This window comes from Crinia signifera, chromosome 2, assembly GCF_055691185.1.
Source record: "Crinia signifera chromosome 2, ASM5569118v1, whole genome shotgun sequence".
NCBI lineage: Eukaryota > Metazoa > Chordata > Amphibia > Anura > Myobatrachidae > Crinia > Crinia signifera.
This window is the reverse complement of record NC_139218.1, coordinates 90,349,205-90,369,781: the sequence shown is the minus strand read 5'-3', so window position 1 is coordinate 90,369,781 and position 20,577 is coordinate 90,349,205. Positions and strand designations below refer to the sequence as shown.

Sequence of the window (20,577 nt, the reverse complement as noted above, 5' to 3'; positions counted from 1 at the left end):
TTAAGTGATGATTATCTCAATTCTTTGAAACTCTTGCTTCCCCCCCCCCCCCCCCACACACACACACACACACACATATCTCCCCATCTCCCCCTCTCTCCTATTTTTTCTTTCTTGCTCCCTCCATCAGCTCCCATCTCTTTCCTGTAGTTCTCTCTCCTCTTTTTTCTTTCTTTTCTTTCTCCTGTCCTTTCTTTCCCTCCTCTCTCACTTTTTCCCTCTGTCTCACCTCTTTCTCCTCTCTTTTTTGCACTGTCTCTCACTCTCCTTTCTTTCCCTGATACCCCCTCTTGTTCTTTCTCTCTCTCTCCTCACTTCTCTCTCATGTCCCATACCCCTCACTGTTTTCCCCACTTTTGTCTCCCCTCAGCCATCACCTCACTTACCCTCCCCTTTCTCACATTTTTCCTCTTTCTCTTTCTCCCCCTGCCCCACTAACTCTCCTCTTTCTATCTCCCCTACTGTCTCATTCCCCCTGCTCCATCGCTCTGCCCCTAGTCTCTTTCTCTCCTCGTTAACTTTCTCCTCCACACCTCTTTCCCCACGCTTCCCCCTCTCTCTCTTTCCTCCCTTCCCCCTCTCTCTTTTATCCTTTTCCCCCTCTCACTTTCTTCCTTTTCCCTCTCTCTTCCTTCCTTTCCCCCTCACTCTTTCCCCCCTTTACCCCTCTCCCGTTGTGTTCCTACCTGGCACTGTCTCTCCCAGACTCTCTTCCTCCCTCCCTGACATTTTCTCTCACCCCTGATAATACCCCTCCCTTTCTCTCTTGCTCCTCCCCCTCTCCCCTGACCACCCTCTCACACCTCTCTCTTTCCCAAGCACCATCTTTGCCTCTCACTCCCCTTAGGCATTGTATTTACAAAAGTCCAGGGGGAAGGGGTGGCATATTATATTTTTCTATGGGGCCCAACAAGTTTTAGCTATGCCCCTGGTATTGGGGGTTCCTATTGATATATACGTACTGTAGGTGCGGGACATGGCACCCCAATAAAGTAGCATAATCCAGAAAGACCAGAGCAGCACAACAGTGGGAAATACGTATTAATAAGTACAAACAAGTGATACAGAAGTGATAGATGTAATTAAAATATTAAAGGAATAATGTAAGTGATGAGATTATTAGGGGTATATGTACGAAGATGGGAGTTCTATTGAAGATGTGATTTTGCATTCTATCACATTCTATCTGTTATCTTCTAGATCAGTGCACCAACCCTGGTCCTAAAGTACCCCCAACATACATGTTTTCCAGGTCTTCACACAGAATCACAAATTAAATAATTAGCTCCCCCTGTGGATTTTTTTAAATGTGTCTGAATAATAAATGCACCCATTCCAGGAGGGATAAAATGCTTTTTTTTCTATACTTCCCTCTTAATATACAGTATGACTGGCATCACCCAGAGGCTGAACTACCATTTGTGCAGTAGGTGCAGTGCACTGTGGGCCCTGAGAAATAAGGGGACCACTGCTGCCCCTGTCACCCACTTTTTTCCCTGTCACACTCTGCCTTTCCCTGTCACCCACTGCCTCTCCTTGTCATCCACTGTCGTGTTGGTTGGGGTGGAGGAGGGGGATCCAAACTATATATGAAATAATATATAATATAAATTCTAGGGATGAGAGGGTTCAGATCTCCGAGAGATCCGATACACCTCGTCCCCGAGCTTCTCGATCCGAGGAGTTATCCGAGCACAGCTTTTCCGCTAGACTCGGATCCCAGAATGAGGCAAAACATCATCATCCCGCTGTCTGATTCTTGTGAGATGCGGACCCTATATAAATCCACGAGTCTCTGTGCCATCTTCATTCCAATATTGGCAAAGGGGGCAGGACGGAAGTGTATGGCATCTGTCCTAGTGGAGGGTGGTGTGTAGTGTACTCCTGTGTGGGGTGTACTGTAGTTCTGTCCTGTGCAGCCAGCCTGCACAAATGTACACGGTGCTGGGGCTGCAGTATTAATCCTGATGTGTCCTATGCTGCCAGTACCAAGGCTGTACTACTGTCCTGTCTGCTACATAGGTGGGTGCTGCTGTGTCCAGTAATAAAAAAGGGGTGCTGCTATGTGCTGTTAAGGGGTGCCACTGACCTGTGTTGTCCTTTGCTGTAAAGGGGCACTGCACTGTGTGCTCTAAATAAATGCAGTGGTTCTCGGGTGTGCTGTTGAGGTGTGTTGCCCTGTGTGCTCACTCCATTAAGGGGTTCTCCTGTGTGCTTAGGGGTGCATTATCCTGTGTGCTCACTCCATTAAAATTAAGGGGTTATCCAATGTGCTGTGGGGATGTGCACTGCCCTATGTGCTCACTCCATTAAAATGAAGGGGTTCTCCCGTAAGCTGTAAAGGGGTTCTTCTGTACTAGGGGCTGTAGTAAATTTTAAACTGCTTATTAATTAACTGTGAAGACACACTTGACTATGATATGGACACTGTGGGACACAGGTGCTGTACTGGGGTGCTGTGGTAAATTATAAATCACAATGAAATAACCATGAAGACCAGGAAGACCAGGAACACAGTGCATTAACCAACTGTGTAAATCCCACTGCACTAATGGCAGATATTGGCCCTAAATAATCTCTGCTGCTGCTGAATACACAATTGCTACCCAATAATAATGATCAGTGTAGTTTCCAATCTCTTGTAGATGCCACTCTTTAAGTCGTTTCTTTTTTGTTATTACAGGAGAAATACTGGATGCTATTGATCAGGAAGGATTGGTTAATAACACATTTACCTACTTTGCTTCTGACCACGGTGCATTGTTGGAAGGCATGGTGGGAAGTCGTCATCTGAAAGGCAGCAATGGCATATACAGGGGTGAGGACATGCAATCTATTATTCTTTCTATGAGTTTATTCAATATGGTATACTAGACTATACTATTGACATACAGAGGCCATTGGGTAGACCATGAGTATTCAGACTGTGATGGAAAATTGGATATTGTATGTTCGCACCATAAAAAGAATCTGTTCTTGTCATCCATCATGGGGACACTCTGGAGCTTACGCCTGATTAGAGGGTTAGAAAAAGGGGTATAGTACTGAAATGGTAAACTAAAATAAAAGAAATGTTTACTGTACTGTAAGAATTTTACTGTTTAAAATCAAGAATCATAAACCTGAAATAAAACATAAGCATAAAATACAATCACAATGTAAAGACAATTGCCGGCTGCCATGAAAAGGAGTTCCTCACATCACAGGATTGATATGATTTTGGATGGGCCCAAATGAATGTGAATGGATGAAAAATAGGGGGGGGGGGGGAGAAAAAAAGTCACTGATGAGTGCACTTTACCAATTTGGGTATGAGGTTAGTATCCCATGGTTTCCTACTCAGAAGATGATGAGATCCTCAAGAGATTGAACGGCACTTAATTAGCCGTTGGAGGTGAGTCGGCTTCCGCTTCAAAGTGATACCCCTCGTCTGTTTGGGACCACACCCACACCCCTTCTCCCCTCTGGTCCCAAACAGACGAGGGGTATCACTTTGAAGCGGAAGCCGACTCACCTCCAACGGCTAATTAAGTGCCGTTCAATCTCGTGAGGATCTCATCATCATCTGAGTAGGAAACCATGGGATACTAACCTCATACCCAAATTGGTAAAGTGCACTCATCAGTGACTTTTTTTCTCCCCCCCCCCCCTATTTTTCATCCATTCACATTAATTTGGGCCCATCCAAAATCATATCAATTCTGTGATGTGAGGAACTCCTTTTCATGTCAGCCGGCAATTGTCTTTACATTGTGATTGTATTTTATGCTTATGTTTTATTTCAGGTTTATGATTCTTGATTTTAAACAGTAAAATTCTTACAGTACAGTAAACAATTGTGTGCCATTGTATTTTTAGCGCTGCTCCCACGCCTTGAGCGTGATTGGTGTTGTTGGTTTTTCTTGGTGGGGACTGACTATCCCCCCTCTTTGAGCAGCAGCTAACCTTAGAGAGACATATCTTGTCAAGCTCCTGCACGTCCCTTGGATTATTCCTCGGAATACCTTTCTTCTTAAAATAAAAGAAATGTGCCAGCGCTTCCTGTACCAATAAACCTACTCAAGACGGTTCTTAAAATTAAAATAGTAACTCACAGATGGAGCACCCCTTGTCCTTGCCCTGCGCCCGCCAGAATGCTCCCTGTGGCGAGCGCCGGCGGACAGGGACTCCATTAAACTGGGACGCGCACGGGCATCCCAGTCTCTCGGCAGCTGTGCGCCGGGACCCTGTCCGTCTCCGCTTCAGGGAGACGGGCAGGATTAGGGTGGGATGTGGGGAGGTAGGGGGAAGCCTCTGAACTGGGCGGCGAGGCCGTGGGGACCCAGGGGGAGCTCCGTCGCCACGGGGTGCATGAGCGCCCCCGGGTGGGAGCCCCTGCCTGAACAAGGGGTGCTCCATCTGTATTAGCTAAAATAATGGGGTGGAAAAATTGTCAATTAAGACTTGTAATATGAAATATTAAAAACAATATATCACAGGGATAGTTGACGTGGTGTATGAGTCTCCAGAAAAGAGATGGCTGACATGTAAGAGTTTATATTACCATGCAAAATGATCTTCTGGTATATAATTTGTATCCAGAGTTCATGGGGTGACACAGCAGTCCTGGAATGCTCTATAATTTCAAGAGCTCAAGCCTCCCATTTAGATGTTTCCTCTGTAAACTGGAGAAATTCGGGACCATGCAGATATCTCATCACTTGGTGGTCCAGAAAGTTTGAGACGCCAGTGGGAGAGTGAACTGGTCACATAGGATGGACAAGGTCAGCTGGATATTAGCAGGCTCAACGCGTTTCCCTGGATAATGTACCTCCGGCTTCCTCAGCTGAAAGGGGGGTCGAAAACACAAGACTGCCAACTCAAAAAAGTGAAAAGGCATAGACAAGAAAAAGTACTCAAAATAAAACCATTTTCACTGCTTACACTCACAGTTTGTTCCCTTCCTCACTGTCTGTACCCAAACTCTTTGATCTGCACACTGTAGGCGGTAAAGGCATGGGAGGACTAGAAGGTGGGATACGAGTGCCGGGAATACTACGCTGGCCAGGCGTTATTCCTGCTAATACAGCTATTGATAAGCCAACAAGTCTCATGGATATATTTACTACAGTCACTAAGCTTGGAGGAGGCGTACTACCACAGGACAGGTATGTAACTCTGCTATGGGTAAATATAGTAATATACAAATAGAGATTACATGTCACAAACCCCAGTAAACATCAGCGGTTAAGACCGCGGGCATTACCTTCTCGATGGTCTGCATTGCGGGTAAGGTCCTCGGCCAGCACTGGTGTGTGGCGTGATGTACCCTGGGCGCCTCAGGTGTCCGGCGATGTCTCATGTCGCCGACATGTTGACATGCCGGCTCCGGACGGCGTGGACGCCGCCATGACACTTCTGTCCACCTGACCTGTCTGACCAATCCGCTAGCCACTACCCTGAACTCTGACCCATGCACACCTGCACAGCTAGCAGGTGTGTGTACCTTTGCACAAGCCTTGAGTGGTTCTGCGCAGGGCAGCCAATCACAGTTCGGCAAGGGGGATATAAGCCAGCTTCCCAGAGTCCTCCTTGCCTTGAACAATTGCTTTACCTGTTCCAGAGTTCTCCTGTGTCCAGAGAAAGTTCCAAGGCTCCAGGATATTCAGGCTTACCTGTGTCCCTGCTTCCAGCATTTCTCCAGCTGCTGTTGATTACCTGATTATTACATCTCCAGAAGACTCCTGCTATACCATCTCTGCAGTCGAGTAACAGGTGTCTCGCTGAGCACCTGCCTGGCTCTTAAGCCAGCTATCACTATCAGAGACTTTTTACATCTTGTCCTGATCCTGTCGACAGTCCCCGTCAACACCTGGGTTGACTATCGGCTACTGTGCTCCACAGAAACTATCCAGTCAGCACACCTGTGTACACCATCCGTGTCGACACTTCCTGTCGTCCCTCCTGCAGTTCTCAGACTGCCTCCAGTCACCCCGGTCTCCCAAGTCCGTTCCAGGGTCCAGTCTCCCGAGTCCCAGCCTGCATCCAGAGGACCAGGGCAGGGGGCCGCAACCTGCCTGTCAGACGCAGCTAAGTCCAAAGTCCCTTGCGGGACTCCCTGGTGAACACCGCTGGCAGGTTAGACTCTGCGCCCCTGTCTCTGGTCTCCGCTAACCCTCTGGTGCATGTCATTCATTAAACCACCTGTATTCCGCTACACAGCGCCCTCCACTGGTCCACCACGGTCACAGCCGGGAACACAGCAGACCCCTGAGCTGACAGTTTGTTCAAGGCCCATGGACTCGGCTCAAGACCCCAGTGTGGGACCAGCGGCTATTCAGAATGTCACCGCTAGGATGGAGAGTCAAGAGGCCACCCAGCAGCAGGTTATAAAATTCCTCCAGGATGTATCACATCGGCTGGATAATCTACAGCAAGCCCTGTCGACACCTGTGTCAACTGTCCAGAGGAACACCTCGCCGCCAGCCTCTTCTTCCCGTCTCCAACTACCTGTGCCTAGCAAGTATGACGGCGATCCAAAGAATTGCAGAGGGTTCATAAACCAATGCCAGATTCAATTTGAACTTCTGCCCCATAACTTCCCAACAGCCAGAGTGAAGATAGCTTACATCGTTTCTCTATTGACTGGTTCCGCCCTCGCTTGGGTATCACCATTATGGGAGAAATCCGATCCCTTGCTGGCAGATTATGAGAAGTTCATTGACACCTTTCGCCGCATATTTGACACCCCAGGACGCTCAGCTTCAGCATCCACTGACATTTTGCGACTCAAGCAAGGTTCCCGATCCATGGGACAATATGTGATCCAGTTTCAAACCCTGGCATCCGAACTACAGTGGAATAATGAAGCCCTGACAGCAGCGTTCTGGCTTGGCGTCTCTGACCGCATTAAAGATGAATTAGCAACCCGTGATCTCCCAGATCGTATGGAAGATCTAATCTCCCTATGCGTCAAGATTGACCTACGCCTCAGAGAGAGAGGAGTAGAGAAACAAAAGAAGTTAATTCCCAAGACTATCTCTAGAGTACGTTCTGAGTCTCCTGCTCGTGAAGAACCAATGCAGATTGGTAGATCACGTTTGTCTCCCGAGGAACGCACCCGTCGGCAGCGCAATCGACTCTGCATCTATTGTGCTGCACCCGGCCATTTCATTAATGAATGTCCCGAGCGGTCGGGAAACTCCAGGGCCTAACCTGTAACGGAGGAGTCAGGTTAGGTCACGTAGCAAAATCTCCTTCCAGTACCGACTTTGTTCTTCCAGTATCTCTGACAACCTCAGATGGGGGTGTCTCAAGTATGGCCCTTATTGATTCCGGATCAGCAGGGAATTTCATATCCCAAGGTCTTGTCTCCAAACTGCGAATTCCAGTGACTTCCATAAATCCCCATCTTGCGGTCACCGCAGTGGATGGTAGCAAGATTCCAGGCAGTGAAGTACATTCCCGTACCAGACCAGTTCACCTGAGGGTGGGTATATTGCATCAGGAACTGATTGAGCTTCTCATCATTCCCAAGGCATCATATGACATTGTGCTGGGCCTCCCCTGGCTTAAACAACATAATCCCAGTATTAACTGGGTAAACCTACAAGTGGAGCAATGGAGTCCCCATTGTCACCAGCACTGCATCAAACCTGTCATACCCATGCGCTCTGCCAAGACTTCTTCTGTGCCCGGTTTACCGGAGGTCTACAAAGACTTTTCTGATGTCTTCTGTGAACAATCTGCGGATACTCTGCCACCCCATCGCAAGTGGGATTGTCCTATTGATCTTCTCCCCGGGACATCTCCTCCTAAGGGGCGAACATACCCATTGTCTTTTCCCGAGACTCAAGCTATGTCATTTTACATCCAAGAAAACCTGCAAAAGGGGTTCATCCGCCCCTCTAAGTCTCCAGCTGGCGCAGGCTTTTTCTTTGTAAAGAAGAAAGATGGAGGTCTGCGACCGTGTATTGACTACCGTGGCTTGAATAACATCACTGTGAAAAACAGTTATCCTCTCCCATTAATCACTGAGTTATTCGACCGTGTGAAAGGGTCCAAAGTCTTCACCAAATTGGATCTACGCGGTGCATACAACCTGATAAGAATTCGAGAGGGTGACGAATGGAAAACGGCATTTAATACTAGAGACGGTCACTACGAGTATCTAGTAATGCCATTCGGCCTCTGCAATGCCCCAGCTGTATTCCAACAATTTGTAAATGAGATCTTCAGAGACATGTTGTACGTCTGTCTTGTGGTATACTTGGACGACATCCTGATCTTTTCCAAGGATCTGCCTTCTCACCGGTCTCAAGTCAAAGAGGTCTTATCCCGTCTCCGGCAGAATAAACTCTATGGCAAAATCTCCAAGTGTACATTCGAGGTACCCTCAGTTCCCTTTCTGGGGTACATTATTTCCGGCTCCGAGTTAGCCATGGATCCCGAAAAGTTGGAAGCCATAACTGGTTGGTCGCAACCCACTACACTGAAAGCGATCCAGCGTTTCATCGGCTTTGCCAACTATTATCGAAAATTCATTCGAGGTTTTTCTACGCTGATTGCTCCAATTACAGCCCTCACCCGGAAGGGTGCCAATCCAGCTGTATGGTCGTCTGAGGCTATCTCCGCCTTCCAACTCCTGAAGCAATCCTTCATCACTGCTCCAATCCTGCGACAACCTGACATGGATTCACCCTTCATCTTAGAAGTGGATGCCTCCAACATTGGAGTAGGTGCAGTATTGTCCCAGACTTCCAGTGATGGGAAACAACATCCTTGTGCATTCTTCTCTCGCAAGTTTCTGCCAGCAGAAAGAAATTACTCCATAGGTGACCAGGAGTTACTTGCCATTAAATTAGCACTCGAGGAATGGAGGTACCTCTTGGAAGGAGCTAAATTCCCAGTAACCATCTACACCGACCACAAGAACTTGTTGTATCTTCAGTCAGCTCAGTGTATGAATCCTCGGCAAGCACGATGGTCTTTATTTTTTTCTAGGTTCTCTTTCAAGATCCTGTATCGTCCTGGCACTCAAAATGTGAAGGCTGATGCCTTGTCCCGGTCAATGGAAGAGGGTCAGTCGACACAAGAGAATCATCCCATAATTGACCCCATCGCGTTTGCTCCGACTCAGGTATCTCCTGTGTCTTCTTCTAGAAACACTCCTATGCCTCCTCCTGGCAAAACCTTTGTGTCCCCTGACCTTCGCCCAAAATTACTGTCGTGGGCTCACAAGTCATTATTTTCTGGGCATCCCGGTGTCTCAAGCACACTTGAAATCTTGCAACGGTCTTACTGGTGGCCGCAAATCAGAAAAGACGTTAAAGAATTTGTGGCCTCCTGTCCTGTATGTGCTCAACATAAAATTCCACGTCAAACTCCCGCTGGTAAACTGCATCCTCTGTCCATTCCGACACGTCCATGGACTCACATCTCAATGGACTTTATCTCTGAGCTACCAAAATCCCAAGAATTCAATACCATTTGGGTAATTATCGATCGATTCTCCAAAATGGCTCGATTCATTCCTCTGGCCGGGTTACCCTCTGCTCCCAGTTTGGCTCAACTCTTTGTACAACATATTTTCAAGTTACATGGCCTACCAACGGAGATTGTCTCAGACCGGGGAGTGCAGTTCGTGGCTCGCTTCTGGAGAGCATTATCGGCAGCTCTTCAAATCAAATTAAAGTTTTCATCGGCTTATCATCCTCAGTCAAACGGCCAGACAGAAAGAGTTAACCAAGATTTGGAGACCTTCTTACGTCTGTACATCTCATCTTCTCAGGATGACTGGGCCAAACTTCTTCCATGGGCAGAGTTTGCTCATAATTTCAGGTATCATTCTTCCACAGGACACTCTCCCTTTTATGTCGTTTATGGTCAGCATCCCCGGCCACCTTCTTTTGAAGAATTACCAGTGACAGAAGTTCCCGCAGCCACTGCAGCTTTAAAACACTTCTCGCAGATTTGGAAAGAGGTTCATGTAAATCTCAAGAAGTCTTCTGTACGTTACAAATTCTTCGCAGACCGTAAACGGCGCACTGGTCCAGAACTCCGTCCAGGTGACAAAGTATGGCTTTCCACTAGAAACCTCCGTTTAAAAGTTCCTTCCATGAAGTTTGCACCCAGATTCATTGGTCCATACCTTGTCAAACAAAAAATCAATTCTGTTGCATACAAATTAAAGCTACCCAGGTCTTTGCGCATTCCCAACTCATTCCACATCTCTCTCCTACGTCCTCTGGTGCTTAATCGTTTCCAACCATCTCCTCCAGTACTCCCCAAAGTCCGGACCACTCGTGGAGTGGAGTTCGAGGTAAATAAAATCATTGACTCCCGTCACAGATATGGACATCTCCAATACCTCATAGATTGGAAGGGTTATGGTCCTGAGGAGAGAAGTTGGATCAATGCCAAAGATGCTCACGCTCCTCGTTTAATAGAAAAATTCCATCAAGAAAATCCATCCAAGCCAAAAGGGTGTTCGGTGCCCACCCTAAAAGGGGGGGGTACTGTCACAAACCCCAGTAAACATCAGCGGTTAAGACCGCGGGCATTACCTTCTCGATGGTCTGCATTGCGGGTAAGGTCCTCGGCCAGCACTGGTGTGTGGCGTGATGTACCCTGGGCGCCTCAGGTGTCCGGCGATGTCTCATGTCGCCGACATGTTGACATGCCGGCTCCGGACGGCGTGGACGCCGCCATGACACTTCTGTCCACCTGACCTGTCTGACCAATCCGCTAGCCACTACCCTGAACTCTGACCCATGCACACCTGCACAGCTAGCAGGTGTGTGTACCTTTGCACAAGCCTTGAGTGGTTCTGCGCAGGGCAGCCAATCACAGTTCGGCAAGGGGGATATAAGCCAGCTTCCCAGAGTCCTCCTTGCCTTGAACAATTGCTTTACCTGTTCCAGAGTTCTCCTGTGTCCAGAGAAAGTTCCAAGGCTCCAGGATATTCAGGCTTACCTGTGTCCCTGCTTCCAGCATTTCTCCAGCTGCTGTTGATTACCTGATTATTACATCTCCAGAAGACTCCTGCTATACCATCTCTGCAGTCGAGTAACAGGTGTCTCGCTGAGCACCTGCCTGGCTCTTAAGCCAGCTATCACTATCAGAGACTTTTTACATCTTGTCCTGATCCTGTCGACAGTCCCCGTCAACACCTGGGTTGACTATCGGCTACTGTGCTCCACAGAAACTATCCAGTCAGCACACCTGTGTACACCATCCGTGTCGACACTTCCTGTCGTCCCTCCTGCAGTTCTCAGACTGCCTCCAGTCACCCCGGTCTCCCAAGTCCGTTCCAGGGTCCAGTCTCCCGAGTCCCAGCCTGCATCCAGAGGACCAGGGCAGGGGGCCGCAACCTGCCTGTCAGACGCAGCTAAGTCCAAAGTCCCTTGCGGGACTCCCTGGTGAACACCGCTGGCAGGTTAGACTCTGCGCCCCTGTCTCTGGTCTCCGCTAACCCTCTGGTGCATGTCATTCATTAAACCACCTGTATTCCGCTACACAGCGCCCTCCACTGGTCCACCACGGTCACAGCCGGGAACACAGCAGACCCCTGAGCTGACATTACACAGCATATGTTTTCTAAAAGAAAATCTTGTGAATCAAATATTTTGCACAGTATTCTTTTGTTCCTGTGAGATTGCATCTGTTAAAATGAGACACAGAAATGAGCTAAGAAGTATCCACCTTCATTCACTGTATCACTTGAGATGGAATACAGATGCTGGGGTTGGAGTGCATGAGTCATTTTCTGGCTTTACAGTGCATAACTACACTTCTGGCAAGTTATAACACTGGCGTTTCTTAAGTCTCATAGATTTCAGAAGCAAATTGTGAAAAATAAATAATTGCCTATGTAACACCCCTTTCATACCTGTGAGCACTGTGTAGTAGTGGTGATAACATAACAAATGATTACCTCACCTTTTTTTCACTGGACTTCTGGGAAGTGATGGAAACCTCTTCTCGCGCAACCCTAATTCTCAGTGAATATGGAACATGCCAGGTTTGCTTCTAAAACCACCCTGTTACATTTACACCCCTTTCAGACCACCAAATAAACTTGGGTTATTGCCGTGTTAACCTGGGTTGATCTGCGGTCTGAAATGACCACACCACCATTTCCCAGGTTGAGTAACCCGGCATTTCAACCCTGGTCACAACCAGGGTTGAACACGGCTCTGACCCAGGTCTAGGTGCAGTTTGAACGGGAAACCTAGGTAGAGCAACCCAGGTCCTGTTCACACTTTAGGAAGGAGGCAGCATCAGCTCCAAGTGCTGCCTTCTCTCCCACAACCGATGAAGTGCCGCCGATCTGCCCCCATGTGACGTCAGCTACCCACCAATAAGCCGGGTCGCTGCAGGAGCTTTCAGACTGTAAATGCCGGGTCGCTCCCAGGATGGACCCATGTCCCAATCCCATGTGCAACCTGGCATTTGCGGTCTGAAAGGGGTATTATTAACCAAGACTGTAGGAAAGAGTGACTAGTTTTTAGCTTCAAATAACACAATATCAGCAGCAAATAATGTAAAAATATAGACTTATTCAAGAACTAGGTGATTCATCGTGCCTTACGGGCGCTCTTCACACAGGCGTAGAGTGCTGCGCCCCCTTAATTTGTGAACGTTTGTATTGTGTGAAATATGGTTAGAATTTTATGAAACTTGAGTTATAGGTGACATGTGTTAAATAGAGAGCATATGATTTGGAAGGGGGTGTGTATTTTTTTGTTTAATTAAAAAGTGGTTACAGAGTAAGATGTACATTGATAGTGTGGAGGGTACAATGACATTTGTGGGTGTGGGGGGGGTGTGCTTGCGTGTTGCGATGTGTGTGTGTGTAATAGTATAGTAGGGTGTTTTTGAGTCAGCGGCTCCCCACTGGCGGAGTTCACGACACAGAAATACAGGAGGCTGGGTAGTGATATGGGTGTGTGGGCATAAGGGGGACTAAAGAGGAGGGTGGGGGACACTGTGCAGCTTCTGCCAGTGGGTGAGAGTCCAGCGTGGCAGCACAGGAGTACAGGACGGTGGCCCTGAGTCAGTGTCTCTTCCTACTGGGTGGGAGTTAGGGTGTATGAGAGCAGGAGGCAGGGCTATAAGGCATGATAGGGGTATGTGGGCAACACAGCGTCAGCGACTCCCCAGTGGTGGAAGTTACAGTTCAGGAAAGCAGGAAGCTGGTAGTGATAGGGGTGTGTGGGCATGCGGGGGACTAAAGAGGAGGGTGGGGGACACTGCAGCTTCTGCCAGTGGGTGAGGGTCCAGGGTGGCAGGACAGGAGTACAGGATGGTGCCCCTGAGTCAGTGTCTCCTCCTACTGGGTGGGAGTTAGAGTGCATGAGAGCAGGAGGCTGGGTGGTAAATCATGACAGAGGAATGTGGGCAACACAGGGTGAGCGGGTCCCCACTGGCGGAAGTTACGGGGCAGGAGAACAGGAGGCAGGGCAGTGATAGAGGTATGTGGGCATGAGGGGTAGTAATGGTTTTTGGCTGTTGCTGAGTAGGGATAGGCATTGGTGCAGACGCCATCGATGGTTGGCATTGATGGTGATTTTTCACCCTGCCAACGATAGAAGTAACATATTACTTGGATAACCATCGATTGTTGTAGCTATCGATGGTCATCCATTATATCTGACTGAATAGGCTGTGGGTCAATCAGAACTTGGTGGCAGGACTTCCGGGTGTGGGGGGCGGAGCTATGCTCCGTGTCCCGGCACCTTAAAAAAATGTGAAACTTGATCGGTTCTCCTTTGCCATTGATGTAGGGAAACCATCTGGTCCTCCCACATCGATGGCAAAAGTATTCAACATCGGCCATAAACCATCAATTATTTGAAATCATTGATGGTCGATGGGCATCCCTAGAACTGGAGGAGGGTGGGGGACAGTATGCAGCTCCCAACAGTGGGTAAGCGTCTCCTCCCACTGGGAGGGAGTGAGCATGCATGAGAGCAGGAGGCTGTATAATAGTGGTATGTGGGCAAGACATTGATAAAAGTTGTGGCGCTGGTGCAGAGGACCGTGGATTCACTTCTGGCAGTGGGGGAACCTGCAGCGCGGCAGCCAGGGCCGGATTTCCCACCTAGGGGTGGCACCTGCTTGTGATGGTACAGGATCCCCCATTGTCACGGGGTACGTGAAATGCGGGAGCAGGGTCACGAGGGTCCACTGGGGGTGGAATTGCCGGAAATGGGTCAGGGTGGTCTGCAAATTGCGGGAGGGGGGGTGTGCGGGGATCCGCGATAAGCGGGAGGGGGCCCGCAAATCGTGGGATGGGGCGACGGGTGGCTTGAATCGTGGGAAGGGGGGTCCGCAAATTGCGGGAGAGGGGTTGTCGGGGTCAGTGAATTACGGGAGGGGGGGTTGTGGAGGTCCGTGAATCACGGGAGGGGCGCGGGGTGGGTGCCGTGAATCAAGGGAGGGGGGCCGCAGGGGGGGTGGCGCAGGGGTCTGTGAATCGCGGGAGGGGGCATGAATCGCTGGAGGGGGATGCTATGGGGGGGTTCTGTGAATTGCGGGTGGGGGCGGGGGGGTGCGAATTGTGGGAGGGGGGGTCGCAAATCGCAGGAGGGGGGGTGCTGTGAATCGTGGGAGGGGGCGGTGGTCCACAAATCGCGGGAGGGGGGGTGGCGGGGGTCCCGCGAATCGCGGGAGGGGGGGACGCGGGTGTCCCGGGAATCGCGGGAGGAGGGGGGGTTCACGGGGGTCCCGCAAATCGCGGGGGGTCACGGGGGTCCCCCGAATCGCGGGAGGGGGGTGCTTCGGGGGGTTCCGTGATTCGCGGGTGGGGGCGGGGGTCCGCAAATTGCGGGGGGTGGGCTACAATTGCGAGAGGGGGGGTGCAAATTGTGGGAGGGGGGGTCGCAAATCGCAGGAGGGGGGGTCGCAGGGGGGTCGTGGGTGTCCCGGGAATCGCAGGAGGGGGGGTCCCGCGAATCGCAGGAGGGGGGTCGCAGGGGTCCCGCGAATCGCGGGAGGGGGGTTTGCGGGGGTCCCGCGAATCACGGGAGCGGAGTCGCGGGGGTTTGGGGGGTGCTGGCAGAGGGGGGGTGCAGGAGTAATGGTGGATGGTGGCTGTGGAGTAATGGTGGATTGTGGGCATGTACTCTAGCCCTGGCTGGGGGGAGGTGATGTCAAGGGGGTGGAACGTTATACACATGAAAAAGTTATACTGTACACAGAAAACACTGGTCTTTTCCCTAGGGGGGGGTGGGTTTGTGTATGCTGCTGGGTGGGAACGTTAGCTACACATGGGATGAGTGACAGATCTGGCTAAATATATTCAAGAATGTGCACACTCGATATACTGAAAAATGAAAAACAGCAGCAGAAATTGAAACTATCAATAATGACCAAAGGTGCGTAAACACTAAAAGATATTATAAATTATATGCCCAATAACTGTATAGTTAATGATATTATGGGACATTATGTCTATGTCAGGATTATGGGCCTGATTCAGTAGTTTGAGTTGTAGTTTTTGTGAAGCACTTCCCCTCCACAACAATCGGTTGCCGCCCCATTGCTGGGTGAAAGCAATGAAAGATATCGTTAGTGATATCGTTCAGTTTGTATGTATTATATCGTTTCCCCGGGAGCTCTAGCGATATCATTAACGATACCACTCGTAGAGCTTATCATATAGGGTGTACCCAGCTTAAGTCATAAGAACTTCAATAATGCCAAAACCATACAACTTTAATATGGATATAGGGAATAAGGTCTGTTGAATACAGCACTGCACAAGATATAAAGTATAGGGAATAAGGTCTGTTGAATACAGCAATGCACAATGTATAAAGTATAGGGAATAAGGTCTGTTGAATACAGCACTGCACAAGATATAAAGTATAGGGAATAAGGTCTGTTGAATACAGCACTGCACAAGACATATGTATTGAATAGTAAGCAATAATAATAAAAAAAATCCCAAACAATCGATAAATACTCTGTGCCAATCAGATCTTCTGATTATGAAATAGAGTTCCATTCCCCAAAGTGATACTATAAGGGAAACCACAATAATATACTTTATACTTTATTATACTTAATAGATCAAACTACCTTATTCTGCAAAAACATTGATGCTATGGGCCTAATTCAGCATGGATTGCAAAGAAAAATCTTTCTTATGGGCAAAACCGTGCTGCATTGTACGTGAGGCAGATGTAACATATGCAGAGTTAAATTTGGGTGAATTATTTTGTCTCTGTGCAGGGTAAATATTGGCTGCTATATGTTTACACTGCAATTTAGATTTCAGCTTGAACACACCCGGTCCAAATCTAACCCTCACTGCACGTTACATCTGCCCCACCTGCAGTGCAGCATGGTTTTGCTCATTAGAAAATTATTTTGCTTTTGCAATCAACTAAATAAGGCCCAATGTTTTTTGTGTGTATTCCTGTTTAAATGATCGGTGTGCAGTACTATAAAGGGTTTGATATCCACTTTGACATGGTGGTTGCTAGTGATTGCTGGTTGCTAGTATTATGACTGATTGTTTTCGCCTTAGAATAGTTGACGGCAAGGACCTTATGCCTCTCGTGCGAGGGCTTGTACCGGACTCTGAGCACAAGTTCATGTATCATTATTGTGATGAGTACTTACATGCAGTGCGATGGCAACAAACCTCTAGTAAGTATAGAAGCGGACACTTACTCTTGTAAGACACAGTTTGACAGGCAAAAACAGTACTCTCTGTTTTGACACCTTAGGTACTTGATTTTCAATGCATAACTGTCCTTTTTAAATGTAACATTGTATATAGGGAATCCCGGGGCATTTTTGCAATCCCGGGATTCAGGATTGAAAAATGCTCAATCCCGGGATTCCCGGGATCCCGGGATTGGCTTTCCTAACAAAAAGACGCCCTGGCTGCTCCGCATTTACTTACATTTGCAGGTGCAGCAGGGTTGGGTGGGTGGGCGGGCGGCGTGGCATCATACTGCCGGGCGTGACCTCTGCCTGCGCAAAGTGACCTCTGATCTCGTCACGCTGAGAGGTCACGCTGCGCAGTGCTGCTCTGCCAGGTACCGGGAGAAGTCGGGCAGCGTCTGAGTGATGCTCAGACGCTGCCCGGCATTAGACTGCGTGCATGCGCAGTCTAATCCCAAAATCCTGGTGTTTGGGGGGCCAATGGATTACAGGAAGTGGCCACTCGTCTGGATACCCTCCGGCAGTCTCTCTGGTAACCTCCTCAAGTGGTACCCAATAAGTCTCTTACTCATGCCCCAACATTCGTCTCTCATCTTCAGCTTCCTGCTCCCAATAAATATGATGGCAACCCCAAGTCATGTAGAGGCTTTCTCAATCAGTGCGATGTTCAATTCGAGCTCCAGCCACAGAATTTTCCTACAGCTAGGACCAAGATAGCGTATACAGTCTCTCTGCTAACTGGTTCTGCTTTAAATTGGATATCACTGCTTTGGGAAAGATCCGATCCACTTCTCACCGTCAGCTTCATAATGCCGGGAGCCAGGAGCCCGGTTGCTGGGTGGGGGGATGGGTCGTCCATGCTGCTTGCACACTGGCTGGGTGGGCTCGGTGGGTGGGCTGGCGCGCTGGCTGGGTGGGCGGGCGGCGTGGCATCATACTGCCGGGCGTGACCTCTGCCTGCGCAGTGACCTCTGATCTCGTCACGCTGAGAGGTCACGCTGCGCAGTGCTGCTCTGCCAGGTACCGGGAGAAGTCGGGCAGCGTCTGAGTGATGCTCAGACACTGCCCGGCATTAGACTGCGTGCATGCGCAGTCTAATCCCGAAATCCCGGTGTTTGGGGGGCCAAATCCTGGGATCCCGACGATCCCGGGATTGGCCACCCTAATTGTATATATTTAATTTTTTGACTCTTTGATCATTAACAGTAGGCATAAATCTTACCTCTATGCATATACCTCAGAGAGCGCCACACAATTAGATGGATAATTAATATAAAATGTATTATTTATTAATGAGCATGTATAAGCAATGTAAATTACATAAAAATAATACACATACACTAAAATAAATTAAAATTTAAACATGCAAATTCATACATGCCCCATGGTATAGAAAGTTTGGTTATAACCTGGAGTCTTGGACAGAAATCCTATGATGTTAATTCGGTGCTGAGAGCCCCAGCTGTGCAAAAAGTGCAGATGGAAATGGAAACTGCTCCAACTCCAGGTTATAACCAAAATTTCTGGGCATGTATGAATTTGCATGTTTACATTAAAATGTATTTTAATGTATGTTTATTATTTTTAAGTAATTGACATTGCTTATACAAGCTAATTAATCAATAATACATTTTATATTAATTATCCATCCAATTGTGTGGCGCTCTCTGAGGTATATGCATAGAGGTAAGCCACCATTAGTTTTCATCCAATCCATATAAATTGATTATTAATTTTAATTTCTAACTAATTTATAATTATTTGGTCAATATTTGCACCCGATCAGTTTTCTTTGTGTAGACATAAATCCCCCGTCTGTGTGCTTTGTTTTACTTTTTATTAGGTGATACCATCTGGAAGGTCCATTACTTCTCTCCAAAGTTCAGACCAGGAGAAGGAGCATGTTATGGTTCAAAGCTGTGTCCATGTTCTGGAGATAAAGTCATCTACCATGTGCCACCATTACTTTTCAATCTCACCAATGATCCCTCCGAAAACAATCCTCTTCCCAGTGACTTGGCGCTATATAATGAAGTGCTGCAGACCATAGAGCAGGCCGTCTCACACCATAACTCAACGCTGTATCCTGTAACTCAACAATTGTATGGCAGAAACAATATGTGGGATCCTAGGCTACAGCCGTGCTGTGGAATCTTTCCACTTTGTTGGTGCAATAAAGATGAGACCAATTAATCACTTACAAATAAACACAAGGTAACAATGTCAAATAATGTAGCATGTGGTTTTTTTTAATAAGCACTGTTAAATAAACTATTGTATTCTACTTGTATAATACATTTGGATATTATTTTCTTAATGTTGCTATATTAAACAATCTGGTCTTTCAGGATAGGACAGGATTTGCTTTTGTTTCTCCACATATATTATGATTGGCAGCCACCAGCACTGGTTTTGCCTGGTACATTTACCATAAATAATATGAATTGATCCTGGTCCACCAACCCAAGGCACCCCTGCAAGTGTCCCGAGGCACCCCAGGGTGCCTAGGCACACAGTTTGGGAACCACTGGCATATACACTTGCTGATGCCGGTGGGGAAAGTAGTAAAGGGGGGCGGGGCCATACTGCAGCCGCAGTATGGCATTCATTAATGAAGACTTCCCTTGTCAGAACATGCAGGATGAGGGAGGGAGTGTGCGAGTCCTTTGTATTCTCTCCTTATTGAAACTACATTGTACAGATGTGTCTTGCTACAGTTTTGCTGCATACTGTACAACAGCTAATTGTAGCGGGATTGTGATGCAAACGTATGGTGGCATCCCGCTTGTGTCCTAATCACAAATTGTAAAATGTGTAGTGTGTTACACCAAAGATTGAGATTGGAGTGCCTGAAAGTCTTGTTGTCCACCACATTGCTAACTATTAATTTTCAGCTAATGCCTGTCATGTGTTATTTCAGTAGATAAATATATTGTATATTTGGAAGGTATAACTGTGTTACTGATAACATTATTTTGCTCATTTGTGCACTAAATTAAACACAACACAAACATGTTAACACAGTTGTGCGTGTGTGAATGCAGTGGCGGAACACCCGGAGGCAATAGAGTCATCTGCCGCCGGGCGCAAGGCTTAAAGGGGGCAGTGGCTCCACTGCCTCCGATGTTCTGCCCTGATTACATTGGGGGGCACTGCGCACAAGGCTACGGGGAGGGGGGGCCCGCGCTGTGTTGCATAACTGCCGCCTGTCGCACTTATCTTATTCAGCGACATGCGGCTATATTATGCATATGCAGCACCCCCTCCTCCGTAGCCTTGTGCGCAGTGGTGCGGACGTGCGGCCCCCTCCCCGTAACCTTGTGTGCAGTGGTAGATAGTGGTGCGTGTGTGCTGGCGGCCCCGCCCCCTCCCCTGTACCATTGCGTGTATGCGGCCGCGGCAACGTCACCACTCCACCCTGTCACTTAGCTGGGGCGGAAGTCGGCCTGCCTGAGGCTGAGCGAGCAAGCCAGCCAGCCTGCCAACAATGTCACTGTGGGACAGTGATGAAGAGCTGGGAGTCCACGCGCAAACTAAGAGCAGGAAACTGAGTGGGAGGCGCTGCAGCGGCAGACGGTGAGTCTGTGACATCCTCTCTCTCCCTAACATTCTTTCTTTCTCTGACACTTCTTTCTCTATTTCTCCTTCATTCATTCATTCATTCATTCTCTCTCTCTCTCTCTCTCTCTCTCGGGGGGGCACTAACTTTTATCTTGCCTCCGGGCTGCATGGGGTAACTTACGCCACTGTGTGAATGCTACAGACTTTTTGATTGTATTATTGTCAAACATTTTCAACGACATTTAAACCGTTTAGTGTAGATTAAGATACATTTGACCCCATAACAACATGCCTATAATCTCGCAATTGATGTGTCCTATACTGATATATCATATACAGATCAGTGTCATTCTGCAG

General features: G+C 48.2%; 1 protein-coding gene across 1 annotated transcript in view; it reads left to right on the top strand.

Annotated features, from left to right (window-relative positions):
- LOC146058419 (arylsulfatase H-like) overlaps positions 1 to 18,852 on the top strand; it is a 31,152-nt gene extending 12,300 nt beyond the window's left edge. The window contains exons 6-9 of the mRNA XM_083170701.1: positions 2,684 to 2,818; positions 4,985 to 5,147; positions 16,517 to 16,638; positions 18,503 to 18,852. Of these exons, the coding sequence (XP_083026827.1) occupies positions 2,684 to 2,818; positions 4,985 to 5,147; positions 16,517 to 16,638; positions 18,503 to 18,852 (770 nt within the window). The remainder of the gene's footprint in view (positions 1 to 2,683; positions 2,819 to 4,984; positions 5,148 to 16,516; positions 16,639 to 18,502) is intronic.
- The last annotated feature ends 1,725 nt before the right edge of the window (positions 18,853 to 20,577 follow it).